This window comes from Neocloeon triangulifer, unplaced genomic scaffold, assembly GCF_031216515.1.
Source record: "Neocloeon triangulifer isolate White Clay Creek 2 clone unplaced genomic scaffold, ASM3121651v1 ptg000022l, whole genome shotgun sequence".
NCBI classification, from domain to species: Eukaryota; Metazoa; Arthropoda; class Insecta; order Ephemeroptera; family Baetidae; genus Neocloeon; species Neocloeon triangulifer.
This window is the reverse complement of record NW_026775562.1, coordinates 4159307-4175849: the sequence shown is the minus strand read 5'-3', so window position 1 is coordinate 4175849 and position 16543 is coordinate 4159307. Positions and strand designations below refer to the sequence as shown.

Sequence of the window (16543 nt, the reverse complement as noted above, 5' to 3'; positions counted from 1 at the left end):
TCATATCCTTATTGATTCATTTTTTCATTTCCCTCAAATTTGAAACGGAGATTTGACCGTGGGCCTTGAAAAAAGAATTTTCTGTACTGAAAATAATTTAAAATGCATTAGACCTCAAATTCAGAAATTTCACCAAAAACACAGCTTATGCCTTAGATGTTTCTATTATTAATTTGGTTTTTCATCTCCTAATTGATTCATTTTTTCATTTCCCACAAATTTGAAGCGGAGATTTGACCGTGGGCCTTGAAAATAGAATTTTCTATACTGAAAATAAATTTAAATTGCATTAGACCTCAAATTCAGAAATTTCACAAAAAACACAGCTTATGCCTTAGATGTTTATATTATTTGGTTTTTCATATCCTTATTGATTCATTTTTTCATTTCCCTCAAATTTGTAGCGGAGATGTGACCGTGGGCCTTGAAAAAAGAATTTTCTGTACTGAAAATAATTTAAAATGCATTAGACCTCAAATTCAGAAATTTCACAAAAAACACAGCTTATGCCTTAGATGTTTATATTATTTGGTTTTTCATATCCTTATTGATTCATTTTTTCATTTCCCTCAAATTTGAAGCGGAGATGTGACCGTGGGCCTTGAAAATAGAATTTTCTATACTGAAAATAAATTTAAATTGCATTAGACCTCAAATTCAGAAATTTCACAAAAAACACAGCTTATGCCTTAGATGTTTATATTATTTGGTTTTTCATATCCTTATTGATTCATTTTTTCATTTCCCTCAAATTTGTAGCGGAGATGTGACCGTGGGCCTTGAAAAAAGAATTTTCTGTACTGAAAATAATTTAAAATGCATTAGACCTCAAATTCAGAAATTTCACAAAAAACACAGCTTATGCCTTAGATGTTTATATTATTTGGTTTTTCATATCCTTATTGATTCATTTTTTCATTTCCCTCAAATTTGAAGCGGAGATGTGACCGTGGGCCTTGAAAAAAGAATTTTCTGTACTGAAAATAATTTAAAATGCATTAGACCTCATATTCAGAAATTTCACAAAAAACACAGCTTATGCCTTAGATGTTTATATTATTTGGTTTTTCATATCCTTATTGATTCATTTTTTCATTTCCCTCAAATTTGAAGCGGAGATGTGACCGTGGGCCTTGAAAAAAGAATTTTCTGTACTGAAAATAATTTAAAATGCATTAGACCTCAAATTCAGAAATTTCACAAAAAACACAGCTTATGCCTTAGATGTTTATATTATTTGGTTTTTCATATCCTTATTGATTCATTTTTTCATTTCCCTCAAATTTGAAGCGGAGATGTGACCGTGGGCCTTGAAAAAAGAATTTTCTGTACTGAAAATAATTTAAAATGCATTAGACCTCAAATTCAGAAATTTCACAAAAAACACAGCTTATGCCTAAGATGTTTATATTGTTCGGTTTTTCAATTCCTTATTGATTCATTTTTTCATTTCCCTCAAATTTGAAGCGGAGATTTTACCGTGGGCCTTGAAAAAAGAATTTTCTATACTGAAAATAAATGTAAATTGCATTAGACCTCAAATTCAGAAATGTCACAAAAAACACAGCTTATGCCTAAGATGTTTATATTGTTCGGTTTTTCAATTCCTTATTGATTCATTTTTTCATTTCCCTCAAATTTGAAGCGGAGATTTGACCGTGGGCCTTGAAAAAAGAATTTTCTATACTGAAAATAAATTTAAATTGCATTAGACCTCAAATTCAGAAATTTCACAAAAAACACAGCTTATCCCCAAGATGATCCGATTATTTGATTTTTCATCTCCCAATTGATTCATTTTTTCATTTCCCTCAAAATTGAAGCGGAGATTTGACCGTGGGCCTTGAAAAAAGAATTTTCTAAACTGAAAATAAACTTAAATTGCATTAGACCTCTAATTCAGAAATTTCACAAAAAACACAGCTTATGCCTTAGATGTTTATATTATTTGGTTTTTCCTATCCTTATTGATTCATTTTTTCATTTCCCTCAAATTTGAAGCGGAGATGTGACCGTGGGCCTTGAAAAAAGAATTTTCTATACTGAAAATAAATTTAAATTGCATTAGACCTCAAATTCAGAAATTTCACAAAAAACACAGCTTATCCCCAAGATGATTCTATTATTTGGTTTTTCATCTCCTTATTGATTCATTTTTTCATTTCCCTCAAAATTGAAGCGGAGATTTGACCGTGGGCCTTGAAAAAAGAATTTTCTAAACTGCAAATAAACTTAAATTGCATTAGACCTCAAATTCGGAAATTTCACAAAAAACACAGCTTATGCCTTAGATGTTTATATTATTTGGTTTTTCATATCGTTATTGATTCATTTTTTCATTTCCCTCAAAATTGAAGCGGAGATTTGACCGTGGGCATTGAAAAAAGAATTTTTAATACTGAAAATAAATTTAAATTTCAGTAGACCTCAAATTCAGAAATTTCACAAAAAACACAGCTTATGCCTTAGACGTTTCTATTATTGGGTTTTTCACATCCTTATTGATTCATTTTTTCATTTCCCTCAAAATTGAAGCGGAGATGTGACCGTGGGCCTTGAAAAAAGAATTTTCTAAACTGAAAATAAACTTAAATTGCATTAGACCTCTAATTCAGAAATTTCACAAAAAACACAGCTTATGCCTTAGATGTTTATATTATTTGGTTTTTCATATCGTTATTGATTCATTTATTCATTTCCCTCTAAATTGAAGCGGAGATTTGACCGTGGGCCTTGAAAAAAGAATTTTTAATACTGAAAATAAATTTAAATTTCAGTAGACCTCAAATTCAGAAATTTCACAAAAAACACAGCTTATGCCTTAGACGTTTCTATTATTGGGTTTTTCACATCCTTATTGATTTATTTTTTCATTCCCCTCAAAATTGAAGCGGAGATGTGACCGTGGGCCTTGAAAAAAGAATTTTCTAAACTGCAAATAAACTTAAATTGCATTAGACCTCAAATTCGGAAATTTCACAAAAAACACAGCTTATGCCTTAGATGTTTATATTATTTGGTTTTTCATATCCTTATTGATTCATTTTTTCATTTCCCTCAAATTTGAAGCGGAGATGTGACCGTGGGCCTTGAAAAAAGAATTTTCTGTACTGAAAATAATTTAAAATGCATTAGACCTCAAATTCAGAAATTTCACAAAAAACACAGCTTATGCCTTAGATGTTTATATTATTTGGTTTTTCATATCCTTATTGATTCATTTTTTCATTTCCCTCAAATTTGAAGCGGAGATGTGACCGTGGGCCTTGAAAAAAGAATTTTCTGTACTGAAAATAATTTAAAATGCATTAGACCTCAAATTCAGAAATTTCACAAAAAACACAGCTTATGCCTAAGATGTTTATATTGTTCGGTTTTTCAATTCCTTATTGATTCATTTTTTCATTTCCCTCAAATTTGAAGCGGAGATTTGACCGTGGGCCTTGAAAAAAGAATTTTCTATACTGAAAATAAATGTAAATTGCATTAGACCTCAAATTCAGAAATTTCACAAAAAACACAGCTTATCCCCAAGATGATTCTATTATTTGGTTTTTCATCTCCTTATTGATTCATTTTTTCATTTCCCTCAAAATTGAAGCGGAGATTTGACCGTGGGCCTTGAAAAAAGAATTTTCTAAACTGCAAATAAACTTAAATTGCATTAGACCTCAAATTCGGAAATTTCACAAAAAACACAGCTTATGCCTTAGATGTTTATATTATTTGGTTTTTCATATCCTTATTGATTCATTTTTTCATTTCCCTCAAAATTGAAGCGGAGATTTGACCGTGGGCATTGAAAAAAGAATTTTTAATACTGAAAATAAATTTAAATTTCAGTAGACCTCAAATTCAGAAATTTCACAAAAAACACAGCTTATGCCTTAGACGTTTCTATTATTGGGTTTTTCACATCCTTATTGATTCATTTTTTCATTTCCCTCAAAATTGAAGCGGAGATTTGACCGTGGGCCTTGAAAAAAGAATTTTTAATACTGAAAATAAATTTAAATTTCAGTAGACCTCAAATTCAGAAATTTCACAAAAAACACAGCTTATGCCTTAGACGTTTCTATTATTGGGTTTTTCACATCCTTATTGATTTATTTTTTCATTCCCCTCAAAATTGAAGCGGAGATGTGACCGTGGGCCTTGAAAAAAGAATTTTCTAAACTGCAAATAAACTTAAATTGCATTAGACCTCAAATTCGGAAATTTCACAAAAAACACAGCTTATGCCTTAGATGTTTATATTATTTGGTTTTTCATATCCTTATTGATTCATTTTTTCATTTCCCTCAAATTTGAAGCGGAGATGTGACCGTGGGCCTTGAAAAAAGAATTTTCTGTACTGAAAATAATTTAAAATGCATTAGACCTCAAATTCAGAAATTTCACAAAAAACACAGCTTATGCCTTAGATGTTTATATTATTTGGTTTTTCATATCCTTATTGATTCATTTTTTCATTTCCCTCAAATTTGAAGCGGAGATGTGACCGTGGGCCTTGAAAAAAGAATTTTCTGTACTGAAAATAATTTAAAATGCATTAGACCTCAAATTCAGAAATTTCACAAAAAACACAGCTTATGCCTAAGATGTTTATATTGTTCGGTTTTTCAATTCCTTATTGATTCATTTTTTCATTTCCCTCAAATTTGAAGCGGAGATTTGACCGTGGGCCTTGAAAAAAGAATTTTCTATACTGAAAATAAATGTAAATTGCATTAGACCTCAAATTCAGAAATGTCACAAAAAACACAGCTTATGCCTAAGATGTTTATATTGTTCGGTTTTTCAATTCCTTATTGATTCATTTTTTCATTTCCCTCAAATTTGAAGCGGAGATTTGACCGTGGGCCTTGAAAAAAGAATTTTCTATACTGAAAATAAATTTAAATTGCATTAGACCTCAAATTCAGAAATTTTACAAAAAACACAGCTTATCCCCAAGATGATCCGATTATTTGATTTTTCATCTCCCAATTGATTCATTTTTTCATTTCCCTCAAAATTGAAGCGGAGATTTGACCGTGGGCCTTGAAAAAAGAATTTTCTAAACTGAAAATAAACTTAAATTGCATTAGACCTCTAATTCAGAAATTTCACAAAAAACACAGCTTATGCCTTAGATGTTTATATTATTTGGTTTTTCCTATCCTTATTGATTCATTTTTTCATTTCCCTCAAATTTGAAGCGGAGATGTGACCGTGGGCCTTGAAAAAAGAATTTTCTATACTGAAAATAAATTTAAATTGCATTAGACCTCAAATTCAGAAATTTCACAAAAAACACAGCTTATCCCCAAGATGATTCTATTATTTGGTTTTTCATCTCCTTATTGATTCATTTTTTCATTTCCCTCAAAATTGAAGCGGAGATTTGACCGTGGGCCTTGAAAAAAGAATTTTCTAAACTGCAAATAAACTTAAATTGCATTAGACCTCAAATTCGGAAATTTCACAAAAAACACAGCTTATGCCTTAGATGTTTATATTATTTGGTTTTTCATATCCTTATTGATTCATTTTTTCATTTCCCTCAAAATTGAAGCGGAGATTTGACCGTGGGCATTGAAAAAAGAATTTTTAATACTGAAAATAAATTTAAATTTCAGTAGACCTCAAATTCAGAAATTTCACAAAAAACACAGCTTATGCCTTAGACGTTTCTATTATTGGGTTTTTCACATCCTTATTGATTCATTTTTTCATTTCCCTCAAAATTGAAGCGGAGATTTGACCGTGGGCCTTGAAAAAAGAATTTTTAATACTGAAAATAAATTTAAATTTCAGTAGACCTCAAATTCAGAAATTTCACAAAAAACACAGCTTATGCCTTAGACGTTTCTATTATTGGGTTTTTCACATCCTTATTGATTTATTTTTTCATTCCCCTCAAAATTGAAGCGGAGATGTGACCGTGGGCCTTGAAAAAAGAATTTTCTAAACTGCAAATAAACTTAAATTGCATTAGACCTCAAATTCGGAAATTTCACAAAAAACACAGCTTATGCCTTAGATGTTTATATTATTTGGTTTTTCATATCCTTATTGATTCATTTTTTCATTTCCCTCAAAATTGAAGCAGAGATGTGACCGTGGGGCTTGAAAAAAGAATTTTCTATACTAAAAATAAATGTAAATTGCAATAGTCCTCAAATTCAGAAATTTCACAAAAAACACAGCTTATGCCTTAGATGTTTATATTATATGGTTTTTCATATCCTTCATGATTCATTTTTTCATTTCCCTCAAATTTGAAGCGGAGATTTGACCGTGGGCCTTAAAAAAAGAATTTTCTATACTGAAAATAAATTTAAATTGCAATAGACCTCAAATTCAGAAATTTCACAAAAAACACAGCTTATCCCCAAGATGATCCAATTATTTGATTTTTCATACCCTAATTGATTCATTTTTTCATTTCACTCAAAATTGAAGCGGAGATGTGACCGTGGGCCTTGAAAAAAGAATTTTTAATACTGAAAATAAATGTAAATTGCAATAGTCCTCAAATTAAGAAATTTCACAAAAAACACAGCTTATCCCCAAGATGATCCGATTATTTGATTTTTCATCTCCCAATTGATTCATTTTTTCATTTCCCTCCAAAATTGAAGCGGAGATTTGACCGTGGGCCTTGAAAAAAGAATTTTCTATACTGAAAATAAATGTAAATTGCATTAGACCTCAAATTCAGAAATTTCACAAAAAACACAGCTTATACTCTGAATGTTTATATTATTTGGTTTTTCATCTCCTTATTGATTCATTTTTTCATTCCCCTCAAAATTGAAGCGGAGATGTGATCGTGGGCCTGGAAATAAGAATTTTCTAAACTGCAAATAAACTTAAATTGCATTAGACCTCAAATTCGGAAATTTCACAAAAAACACAGCTTATGCCTTAGATGTTTATATTATTTGGTTTTTCACATCCTTATTGATTCATTTTTTCATTCCCCTCAAAATTGAAGCGGAGATGTGACCGTGGGCCTTGAAAAAAGAATTTTCTAAACTGCAAATAAACTTAAATTGCATTAGACCTCAAATTCGGAAATTTCACAAAAAACACAGCTTATCCCCAAGATGATCCGATTATTTGATTTTTCATCTCCTAATTGATTCATTTTTTCATTTCCCTCAAAATTGAAGCGGAGATTTGACCGTGGGCCTTGAAAAAAGAATTTTCTAAACTGCAAATAAACTTAAATTGCATTAGACCTCAAATTCGGAAATTTCACAAAAAACACAGCTTATCCCCAAGATGATCCGATTATTTGATTTTTCATCTCCTAATTGATTCATTTTTTCATTTCCCTCAAAATTGAAGCGGAGATTTGACCGTGGGCCTTGAAAAAAGAATTTTCTAAACTGCAAATAAACTTAAATTGCATTAGACCTCAAATTCGGAAATTTCACAAAAAACACAGCTTATCCCCAAGATGATCCGATTATTTGATTTTTCATCTCCTAATTGATTCATTTTTTCATTTCCCTCAAAATTGAAGCGGAGATTTGACCGTGGGCCTTGAAAAAAGAATTTTCTAAACTGCAAATAAACTTAAATTGCATTAGACCTCAAATTCGGAAATTTCACAAAAAACACAGCTTATCCCCAAGATGATCCGATTATTTGATTTTTCATCTCCTAATTGATTCATTTTTTCATTTCCCTCAAAATTGAAGCGGAGATTTGACCGTGGGCCTTGAAAAAAGAATTTTTAATAGTGACTATAAATATAAATTGCAGTAGTCCTCAAATTCAGAAATTTCACAAAAAACACAGCTTATCCCTCAGATGTTCATATTATTCGGTTTTTCAATGCCTTATTGATTCATTTTTTTATTTTCCTCAAAATTGTAGCGGAGATTTGACCGTGGGCCTTGAAAATATACTAAAAATAAATGTAAATTGCATTAGACCTCAAATTCAGAAATTTCACAAAAAACACAGCTTATCTCCAAGATGATTCTATTATTTGGTTTTTCATCTCCTAATTGATTCATTTTTTCATTTCCCTCAAAATTAAAGCGGAGATGTGACCGTGAGCCTTGAAAAATGAATTAAAAATGAATTAATTAATACTGAATATAAGTTCAAATTTCAGTAGACCTCAATTTCAAAAGTTTTTTAAAAAAAAAAGACAGCACATCTTCTTGATGTTTCAAATTTTCTGCTTTTTATCTTCTAATCTATTAAAATTGTTCTGCTTTTGTTCTTTGTGGAGTCTCAAAGGTTTTGTCCAACAACTTCGTCAAAAGTGCTTCTTTAAAACCCGCAGTCCCCGTCTAGTGGCGACGTTTCCGATGCGAATAATTTAAAGGGGCCGAAAAACGCGCTGGTGTTGTCCATTAAAGCTGCTGGCGTGTTCGAGACCGTCTCTTATTCTGGCTGCCCACAAAAACATAAGTGAATTTGCGAGTAATCTCTCGCTAAAAGTGGGAGAGCAGAGCGAGAGAGAAGGGTTGAAATATACTTTGGCGGCGAGAGATCGATACTCGTAGTCCCCTGGACAGAGCTCTCTGCCTCATCACCGCACTATAGAGATGATTCTAACCTTCGCGCGCGCCACTTTCGCCACTCGGCTGCATGCGATATAAAACCGAATTGCTGCGTCTAGTTTATCTATGTATTGTCCTCGGCCCCGGTGCAAGCAAAGCCGGCCCACTTTTACTGCAACACCTCTCCGGCAACTCGCGCCCGTAAGGGGGAAAATTAACGCTCGTTCGCACTGAAGGAGAAGAAGCTGAAAATGATTATCTAACCTTTCTTGATTCTTTACTGCGGCCATAAAAAGAGAAAGAAAGAGATAAAAGGATTTAAAAAATTTAAATTGTGTGATTTATAAACCAGTTAAGAAAAGTTATTAAATTAAAATATTAAAAAAGTAATTATTTAAAAATAAATTATGTAAATTGACATAACTGCTTAAAAATGCATTAAAAAACTAAATCTGATATAAAATTATACATTGAAATCAAAATTTTTAAAATTTTCCATTATTGTTTTAGTGCAATGAAATATTTTGATTATTTTTATGTTAAAAGGATCACTTGGAAGGGAAGAATTGGATAATAATTTATACAGCCTCTGTCATATTTAAATTGTGTTAACAAAAATACAAACTTTCTCTTGTATCTTAAACATGTAATATTAATATTAAATCCTTTTTTTATAATTTTTCTTTTAAAAGTAAATAGTTGCATATGTCAAAATAATCATTATAGCTTGTTTTAGGGCAAAAATTCAATAAACTCTAAGACAAAATCAATTCTTCTCAATCTACTGGCCTTTGAATGTTGCTTTTAAACGACAATTAGGGTTGAGACGTTAATAAAAGTATATTTTAAAAAAATTGAATAAAATAACTTTTAATGAGAATTTGCTGATTTGCGTGTCAAAATAATCTTTATAGCTTGTTTTAGGGCCTATAAGCAATAAACTCTAAGACAATTTTAATTCTTCTCAATCTACTGGCCTTTGAATGTTGCTATTAAACGACAAGGATTGAGACGTTAATAATGGTTTATTTTAAAAAAATAATTTTTTAATCAGAATTTGCAGAGTTGCATGTCTAAATAATCTTTGTAGCTTGTTTTAGGGCAAAAATTCAATAAACTTTAAGACAATTTCAATTCTTTTCACTGTACTTGCCTTTGAATGTTGCTATTAAACGACTAGGATTGAGAAGTTAATAATGGTTTATTTTGAAAAAATAAATTTTAATGAGAATTGGCTGAGTTGCATGTCAAAATAATCATCATTTTACTAGAATATCCATACGTATGGAATTTTATGAAAAATTTATTTCTTCCTCAAATTTAGAATTTCCAAAAAATATACAAAATTCACAACACATTATTTCTGTTACAAATTAAATATAATTTTTTGTTATTTCATATTTCAATTTGTTAATTAATTGCTCTGCTACAATTTTCCGCAATTTTCATTAAAAAGTATCACATTTATTTCCACAACTTTACACAGAAAATTTCTCAACAAAATCATTAAAAAAATTCAATTCTATTATACATCAATTTCAAATAAATGAAGTTGAAATGGAAACCTTCCATGTAATTAATAAAGGGGGGAGTGAACTCAATTAAATTTTTGCTAAAAGGCTAACTAGGAAGTTATTACCTCTCTTCTCTCTCTACTAATTGAAATTGCACAAACGCCCTAGTAGCGCACAGGAGCACCTTTTCCTCTCCGACTGAGAGTTTCGCTCTCGGCAAACACAAAGTAAATTAGAATTGAGCCGTGTCAATCAATCTATCGACAAACCACTTCAAAGCGACTTCTGCGAAATCCATGTGCATTTTAATTATGATTTGCGAAGCGCGAAATCAAACCGCCGAGCCAAATGCGAATCCGCTCTGGGACTGCGCGACCTCAATTAGCACCGCAAAGTGAACCGATCGACTCCGCCTCACTGCGTATTTTATTGGCAAGACGTACTCGTGATATCAAAGTTATATTACCTGCTTTTGATACCAATTAAACGAGAAACCTTTTCTCAGAGTAAAATTTTTTGCAAGATCCAATTCATTTTCTTTAAAAACAAATTGATAGAAGCTAAAAATTTAGGTTATAAACTTAAATCAAGCTTTTTTTTAATGTTTCAAAAATTATTGTTTTTTGAAATTTTGAAAAGAGTTTTCTGTTTAATGGTAACAAGATGTGATTTTGGTTGAAGATCGAAAAAGCATAAATTATGAAATTTCATGTTATTTTAGGTTGTTTTTGAAAAGAAAAAATTAACCGATTAATTTATTGATTCCAGTTTACAATTGAATAGTTTTTGGTTCAAATTCTTTTTAAAAATAAAATTATTTAATTAATTATTAATGAAATATTGCTTTTATAAGAAAATAATAACTCAGAATCATCATTTTACTGAAAAAAAACCCGACAAAGTTAGTCGAATATATTTGGCCAGCAAAAAAGGCTATAATTTTGTGGCTAATCTTTTTTTGTTAATCATGAATTGAATTATTTAAATAACAACATTTCATTTTCAGTCTAAAAAAATTTATATAAATAATAAACAAAATTATTTGGTTAATTCGTGTCCGTAAATATGCGCGCCGCATGCGGGCCATTTTTGTGTGTCGCAGCTCGAGCAATCCGACTAATGCGAGTAATGCGCTTAGCACGGCGGGTGTGAGTGTTCGTGGCCTTGGTGGCGCAGATGAAATGATCAAGGGACCGCCGGCGTTAGCACGGCCCGCGGGCGAGCAACAAGCTCTCCAACACACGCAGCAGTGGAACTAGGCAATTTGCCGAGCGTCCGCGAGCAGCCGGTTGCATAAACGGGGCTTCGGCAGGCGTTCCCTCGCAACTAGTTCTTTGAATCTTTATTACGCATTATTTTAATATCAAAATGATTAGTTGAGCTAAAAAGTGGGAAATTTATATTAAAAAATTTTGATATTTAATTTTAAAATGTGGTTGAAAAAAAAACGAAATTAATATAAATTTATTTTACTTAGATAATGTTTCAAAATAAAATTAAATTGTAAATTTGTAAGAAATAAATAAATTTCCTCAAAGTACTTAATTTAATTGAGACACGCAAAAGAAAAAGGCATAAAATAAGAGAAATTAATAAATTATCCATTTTAAAAAGTGAAAAATTGTAAAAATTTCTCATTTTTTTTTCTCCTCAATTTTGTTTTCTCGAACAGCTCAAGATGGTGCTATCGAAAAAATGAACGAGGGCGACGAGGACCGCAACCTCGAGAGGTACCTGGAAGAACACCCGGACTTTGTGCGTCGCTGGCTCGTCGAAAATGGCGACTCCAAGTTGCTGTCGACGCTGCTCGAGAAGCACCAGCAGCGCTCCAGCCTCAACAATGGCTGCTCGGACGACGAGGCTTCCGAGGAGCATCCGCCCATCCGGTCCATGCCGCGGAGCAAGCGGAACTCGGTGACGTCAGACCTTTTCCAAATGCTCATAACGTCGCCGCAGAGGAAAAGCTCCAGGTATGCAAAATTCATCGAAAATAAATAATAAAAAAATGCTTTAAAGTTTATTATTTAAAGCAATTATTCAGTTAAAGAGGCAAAGAAGATATGCCTAACGACACAATGAAATTTTTTGTTGCACTCAATAACAAAAAATTGTTTAATTAAAAACTGAAGGGTTCAATTTTTTGCTATAATTAACTTTTTAATTTAATTAGAAAAAAAACCAGAGCCAGTAAATCGTGACAAATTTTTTTGATTTTGAAGGAATCAGTTTTTAGGAGGTTCAAAATTTGCCACAAAAAGGCATTTAAATTTGAATTTTTTAAAGAGTTCGTTCAATTTTCACTTGGTTTTTTATTGGTATATTCAAATTTTTAAATCATTTTGGCGGGAAATTTAGAAAATCAGTTTAAACTTGAAGGGTCGCAAAATTTTCAATTCCATTTTTTACTTTCAATCATGATTTTTTGTCTTCTTTCGTACTCAAGAATGAAAATTTTAACCGGAGTTGTCCTTTAATTGACCTTTTTTTACTTTCTGTCCTCTCAGTGCAAAAAGTATCAGCATGTGCGGCGAAATCAACAACTGCGTCTCGGCCCTGTCGAAACGCAACCTGGCCACCCTGGACGAGAACGAGCTGTTCATGGAGCTGATCAGGGACGTGGCCAACGAGCTGGACATCAACGTCCTCTGCCACAAAATCCTCGTCAACGTGGAGCTGCTGACGCACGCGGACAGGGGCTCCCTTTTCCTGGCCAGAGGACCCAGGGAGGCGCGATATTTGGTGGCCAAACTTTTTGACGTCACCGTTGAAACAGGTAGGACAAAATTAAATTTTAAGCTGCACAAAAACGAGCTTTCAGTAGCGAGGAACTTGTTAATTAATTTTATATTGAAAGTTGGTCCATAATTAACGGAAAAGACGAAGTTCATTTTTTGCCTTTTCATCGAATTTCCGTTAACTATAGATAATCGCCTTATCGGAAAATCTCTTTATCAATAATTAGAGGGACCCACAAGCCAAAGTTGATCATCATTGAGGGAGCCAGACGTCCCTCAATTAATCATTCCACGTCGAACCCCTTTTGTCACACAGGCGCTAAATAATGTCAACACTGGTTTTAACGAAATTGACATAAAAAAACAAACATCCGTTAATTTATAAAAGAAATTATTAAATTAAACAATGTATTAATAAGAATGTGGACAAATAAACAAAAATAATCATAAATAACTGTTTCAAATCATTTCGAATGATGCAGAATACTAGTTCTCACAGTTTCAATTAATTTAGTGTTTTAAAAATTAGAAGATGAAGAAAAGAAAATTTTGATCCAATGGACCTTTTCTGTTAATCGAAAAGCTATACTTAAATTTCTTCAAAGAAAATACAGAAATAAAAATAAAAAATTACTCCGGCAAATATTTTACTAATGAAACTTTTAAAAGTAAAAATAATTGTGGAATTTTATATTGGTTTTCATAAAAATGTACAAAAGTTTTACCGCCCCATTATTAACAAAGATATATTTTGACCCGTATGTGGAACGGCAGAACTGGAGGAGGCGGTGAAAAGGGTGCAGTCGGAGGAAATCCGGATTCCGTTTGGCCTCGGGATCGCAGGCAGCGTGGCGCACAGCAAAGAAGTGATCAACATCAAAAACGCCTACGAGGTGAGCGAACTTTCGAGCCATATTCTCGCCGACTTTGACAGTCTTCAACCATAAAGAAACTTTCCCGCTGCCGCTCTGATGAGAGGAAAAACCATTTCTGCTTGCAAAAGTTTTATTTGTGTTTCGTGAGCTTCTTAAATTTATTGCGAAAGTTGGCAACTTTTTTTACAACTCGTTTCAAAAAGTTTTTATTAATTAAATTGGTAGTTAAAAAAGAAAACAAAATATTATTTGGTCATTAAATAGGGGAGGAAAAACCTCTACTATTTTCATTCAATAATATTAAAAATTGGTTTGGTTAAATTAAAGGATGACAAAACTTTTAGAAAATTATAATTCTTTTTTTTCAGATCGTGATAGATCTTTTCGTAACGATTCAAACCTTTTTTTTAAAGTTATTTTCAATCAAAAATTGACAAAATTATTTACTTTCAAAGTTTTTCAAGCGGCAGCCATTATAATTACCCCCTCCACTTAAGAAACTTTTGAAGTTAATTACTCCCTCAATTTTTGTCCAATAATAATTTTAAAGAGCACGTTAAGAATGTTATACAAATATCTATCAACATCTTCAATAAAATGATTTTAATATTTTGAAGGTTTAAAAACCCCCTTTAATAATTTTATATTTATGATATGCGAAAATCTTTCTTCTTTTCACTCAATTATCCTTCCTCGGATCAAGCGATGTTGGAAATGCAAATCATGGCAAGATCCAAAGACTAACAAGTTCGTCCTGCTCTCTCTTTTCAAAGGACTCTCGGTTCAACGCCGAGATCGACATGAAGACGGGCTACAAGACCGACGTGATTTTATGCCTGCCAATTTGCAACTACGAGGGCGAGGTGATCGGCGTGGCGCAGATCATCAACAAGACGGATGGATCCAAGGAATTCTCGCAGCGAGACGTCGAGGTTCGTAGCTAATTGAACCGTCAACCCCTTCGGAAAGCCGATTTCCAGCGGAATTAATTCCGCTCCCCTCCGGAGCGCTGCGCATTGGAAATTTCTAGTTGCTTTCCCGCCTGTTGCTGAGAGAGATGAAAATCGATTTAACGTGTCTTTATGCACCGCAGGTGTTTCGGAGGTACTTGACGTTCTGCGGCATCGGAATTCAAAACGCTCAGCTCTTCGAGATGTCTGTCTTGGAGTACCGAAGGAACCAGGTGATAAATTTCATATCAGATTCCGATAGTTTAGGAGTTAATTAAGCTTGGTCATGCCAAAGCCTAAATATAACCGGTTTTTTTTTATTGTTTTTACTGGAATTTTGTTCTTTTTAATAAACAAGTTACTGAATTTACTTTTAATAATTAAGAGTTATTGCGGTTTTAATTTCATAATCAATCTAAAATTTGTATATTTTTTGAGCTGGAGTTGATCCTGACTATTTTTTTTTAATTCCTAACTCACTTGGATTTTGTAGAGTATTAATTTTTTTTAAATATTACTCCTTTTTTAATAGTTTTAATTTGATTTAAACCGCCTTTTTAATTCTAAATTCTTATTTTGGATTTTTTTTTTTTTTAAGTTCACCTGCAATTAGACTTTTGTCTTTTTTTAACGTTTTTATTTCATCCTCTTTTCGAATCCCTTTTTTATTTTAGACTTTTAATAGACTGTTTAATAGTTTTAATTTGATCTTCAATTAACATTTTTTCCCTCTTTAAAATTGAAATGAATCTCGATTTGCGAATGTCGCTCAGATTCTGCTGAATCTGGCGCGCAGCATTTTCGAGGAGCAAAACAACCTGCAGTGCCTGGTGAGCAAAATCATGAAGGAGGCGCGCGACCTGCTCAAATGCGAGCGCTGCAACGTGTTCCTGAAGGACCTGCCCGACTGCTCAGAGCCCGTAATGCTCTCTCGCAATTAGGCGTGCGGAATTAATTTGTGCTCGCTTTGCCCACACAGAGCCACTTCGAGAACGTCTTGATGGGGCCGCGCATCTCGGAGGAACAAGAACCCAGCCAACCCCTTTTCCGCAGGGAGGTGAGAGCTTACGTTAAAATACAGAACGTTGCGTGTACTTATTTGCGTGCATAGTTACCTGGAAAGTTCTCGCTAAAATGTACTAATTTCATGAATTATAATGTGGCTTAACTAGAGATTATTTAGATATACATTTCTAGCCACATCATCCGAATTTTATTCAAAAAGTATTTTTATTTCTACGAAGATTTTAAAGTTTTCCGAAACATAAATTACATAATAATATTTATGAATTTAAATATATTAATTTGTTATTATTTACTTATAAATAATTAATTTATCAAATATCTTATTTTTCTTATTCACAGACCTAAACTCTTAATCAATTTGTAATCAATTTACTGTTCTCGCTTCTTCAAATATTTTAAATTGGAATTTTTGCTACATTTTGATTGTAAATTTAAATTACCAAATAAAAAATTACAAAAATATATTGATACAATTTTTTACTCTTTTTCATATTATTAAATTCATTAAGTTAATGAAATCACTATTATTTAAAAGAATATTTATTTTATTCTGAAAACTGTAAAATATGATTTGCCTGCCATTTTCAGAGTAAGAATTTGTCAATTGAGGACGTTTACCAGCAAAAGTGTATCCAATTCCACACCGTCTTTGAGCTCAAGCTTAACGAAGACGTCGGCTCGGTACATCGGCCATCGCTGTTAGAACTGTCAAAATCCACTTTGGCGCAAATTGCTAAATACGTCGCGGCCACAAATGAGGTAAGAAATTTAACAAAAAGTCACAAAATTTACTTTATTTTCCAATTCATTAATATTACAAAATTGAGTAAAACAAAAGAAAGTTATTCTTCAATGTTTAGGAAAAATATTTAACAAAAAAATCAGGGATCAAAATATTGCCGCTATTTAAACTTCAAATAATATGTTAAATTG

At 32.2% G+C, this 16543-nt stretch overlaps 1 protein-coding gene across 1 annotated transcript in view; it reads left to right on the top strand.

Moving 5' to 3' along the window:
- Positions 1-16543, top strand: part of LOC132204141 (cGMP-specific 3',5'-cyclic phosphodiesterase) — a 30723-nt gene that overhangs the window by 7451 nt on the left and 6729 nt on the right. Inside the window, exons 2-9 of the mRNA XM_059632429.1 lie at positions 11697-11994; positions 12529-12797; positions 13534-13652; positions 14408-14566; positions 14728-14817; positions 15358-15504; positions 15564-15641; positions 16199-16369. Coding sequence (XP_059488412.1) covers positions 11720-11994; positions 12529-12797; positions 13534-13652; positions 14408-14566; positions 14728-14817; positions 15358-15504; positions 15564-15641; positions 16199-16369 — 1308 coding nt within the window. The 5' untranslated portion in view covers positions 11697-11719. The remainder of the gene's footprint in view (positions 1-11696; positions 11995-12528; positions 12798-13533; positions 13653-14407; positions 14567-14727; positions 14818-15357; positions 15505-15563; positions 15642-16198; positions 16370-16543) is intronic.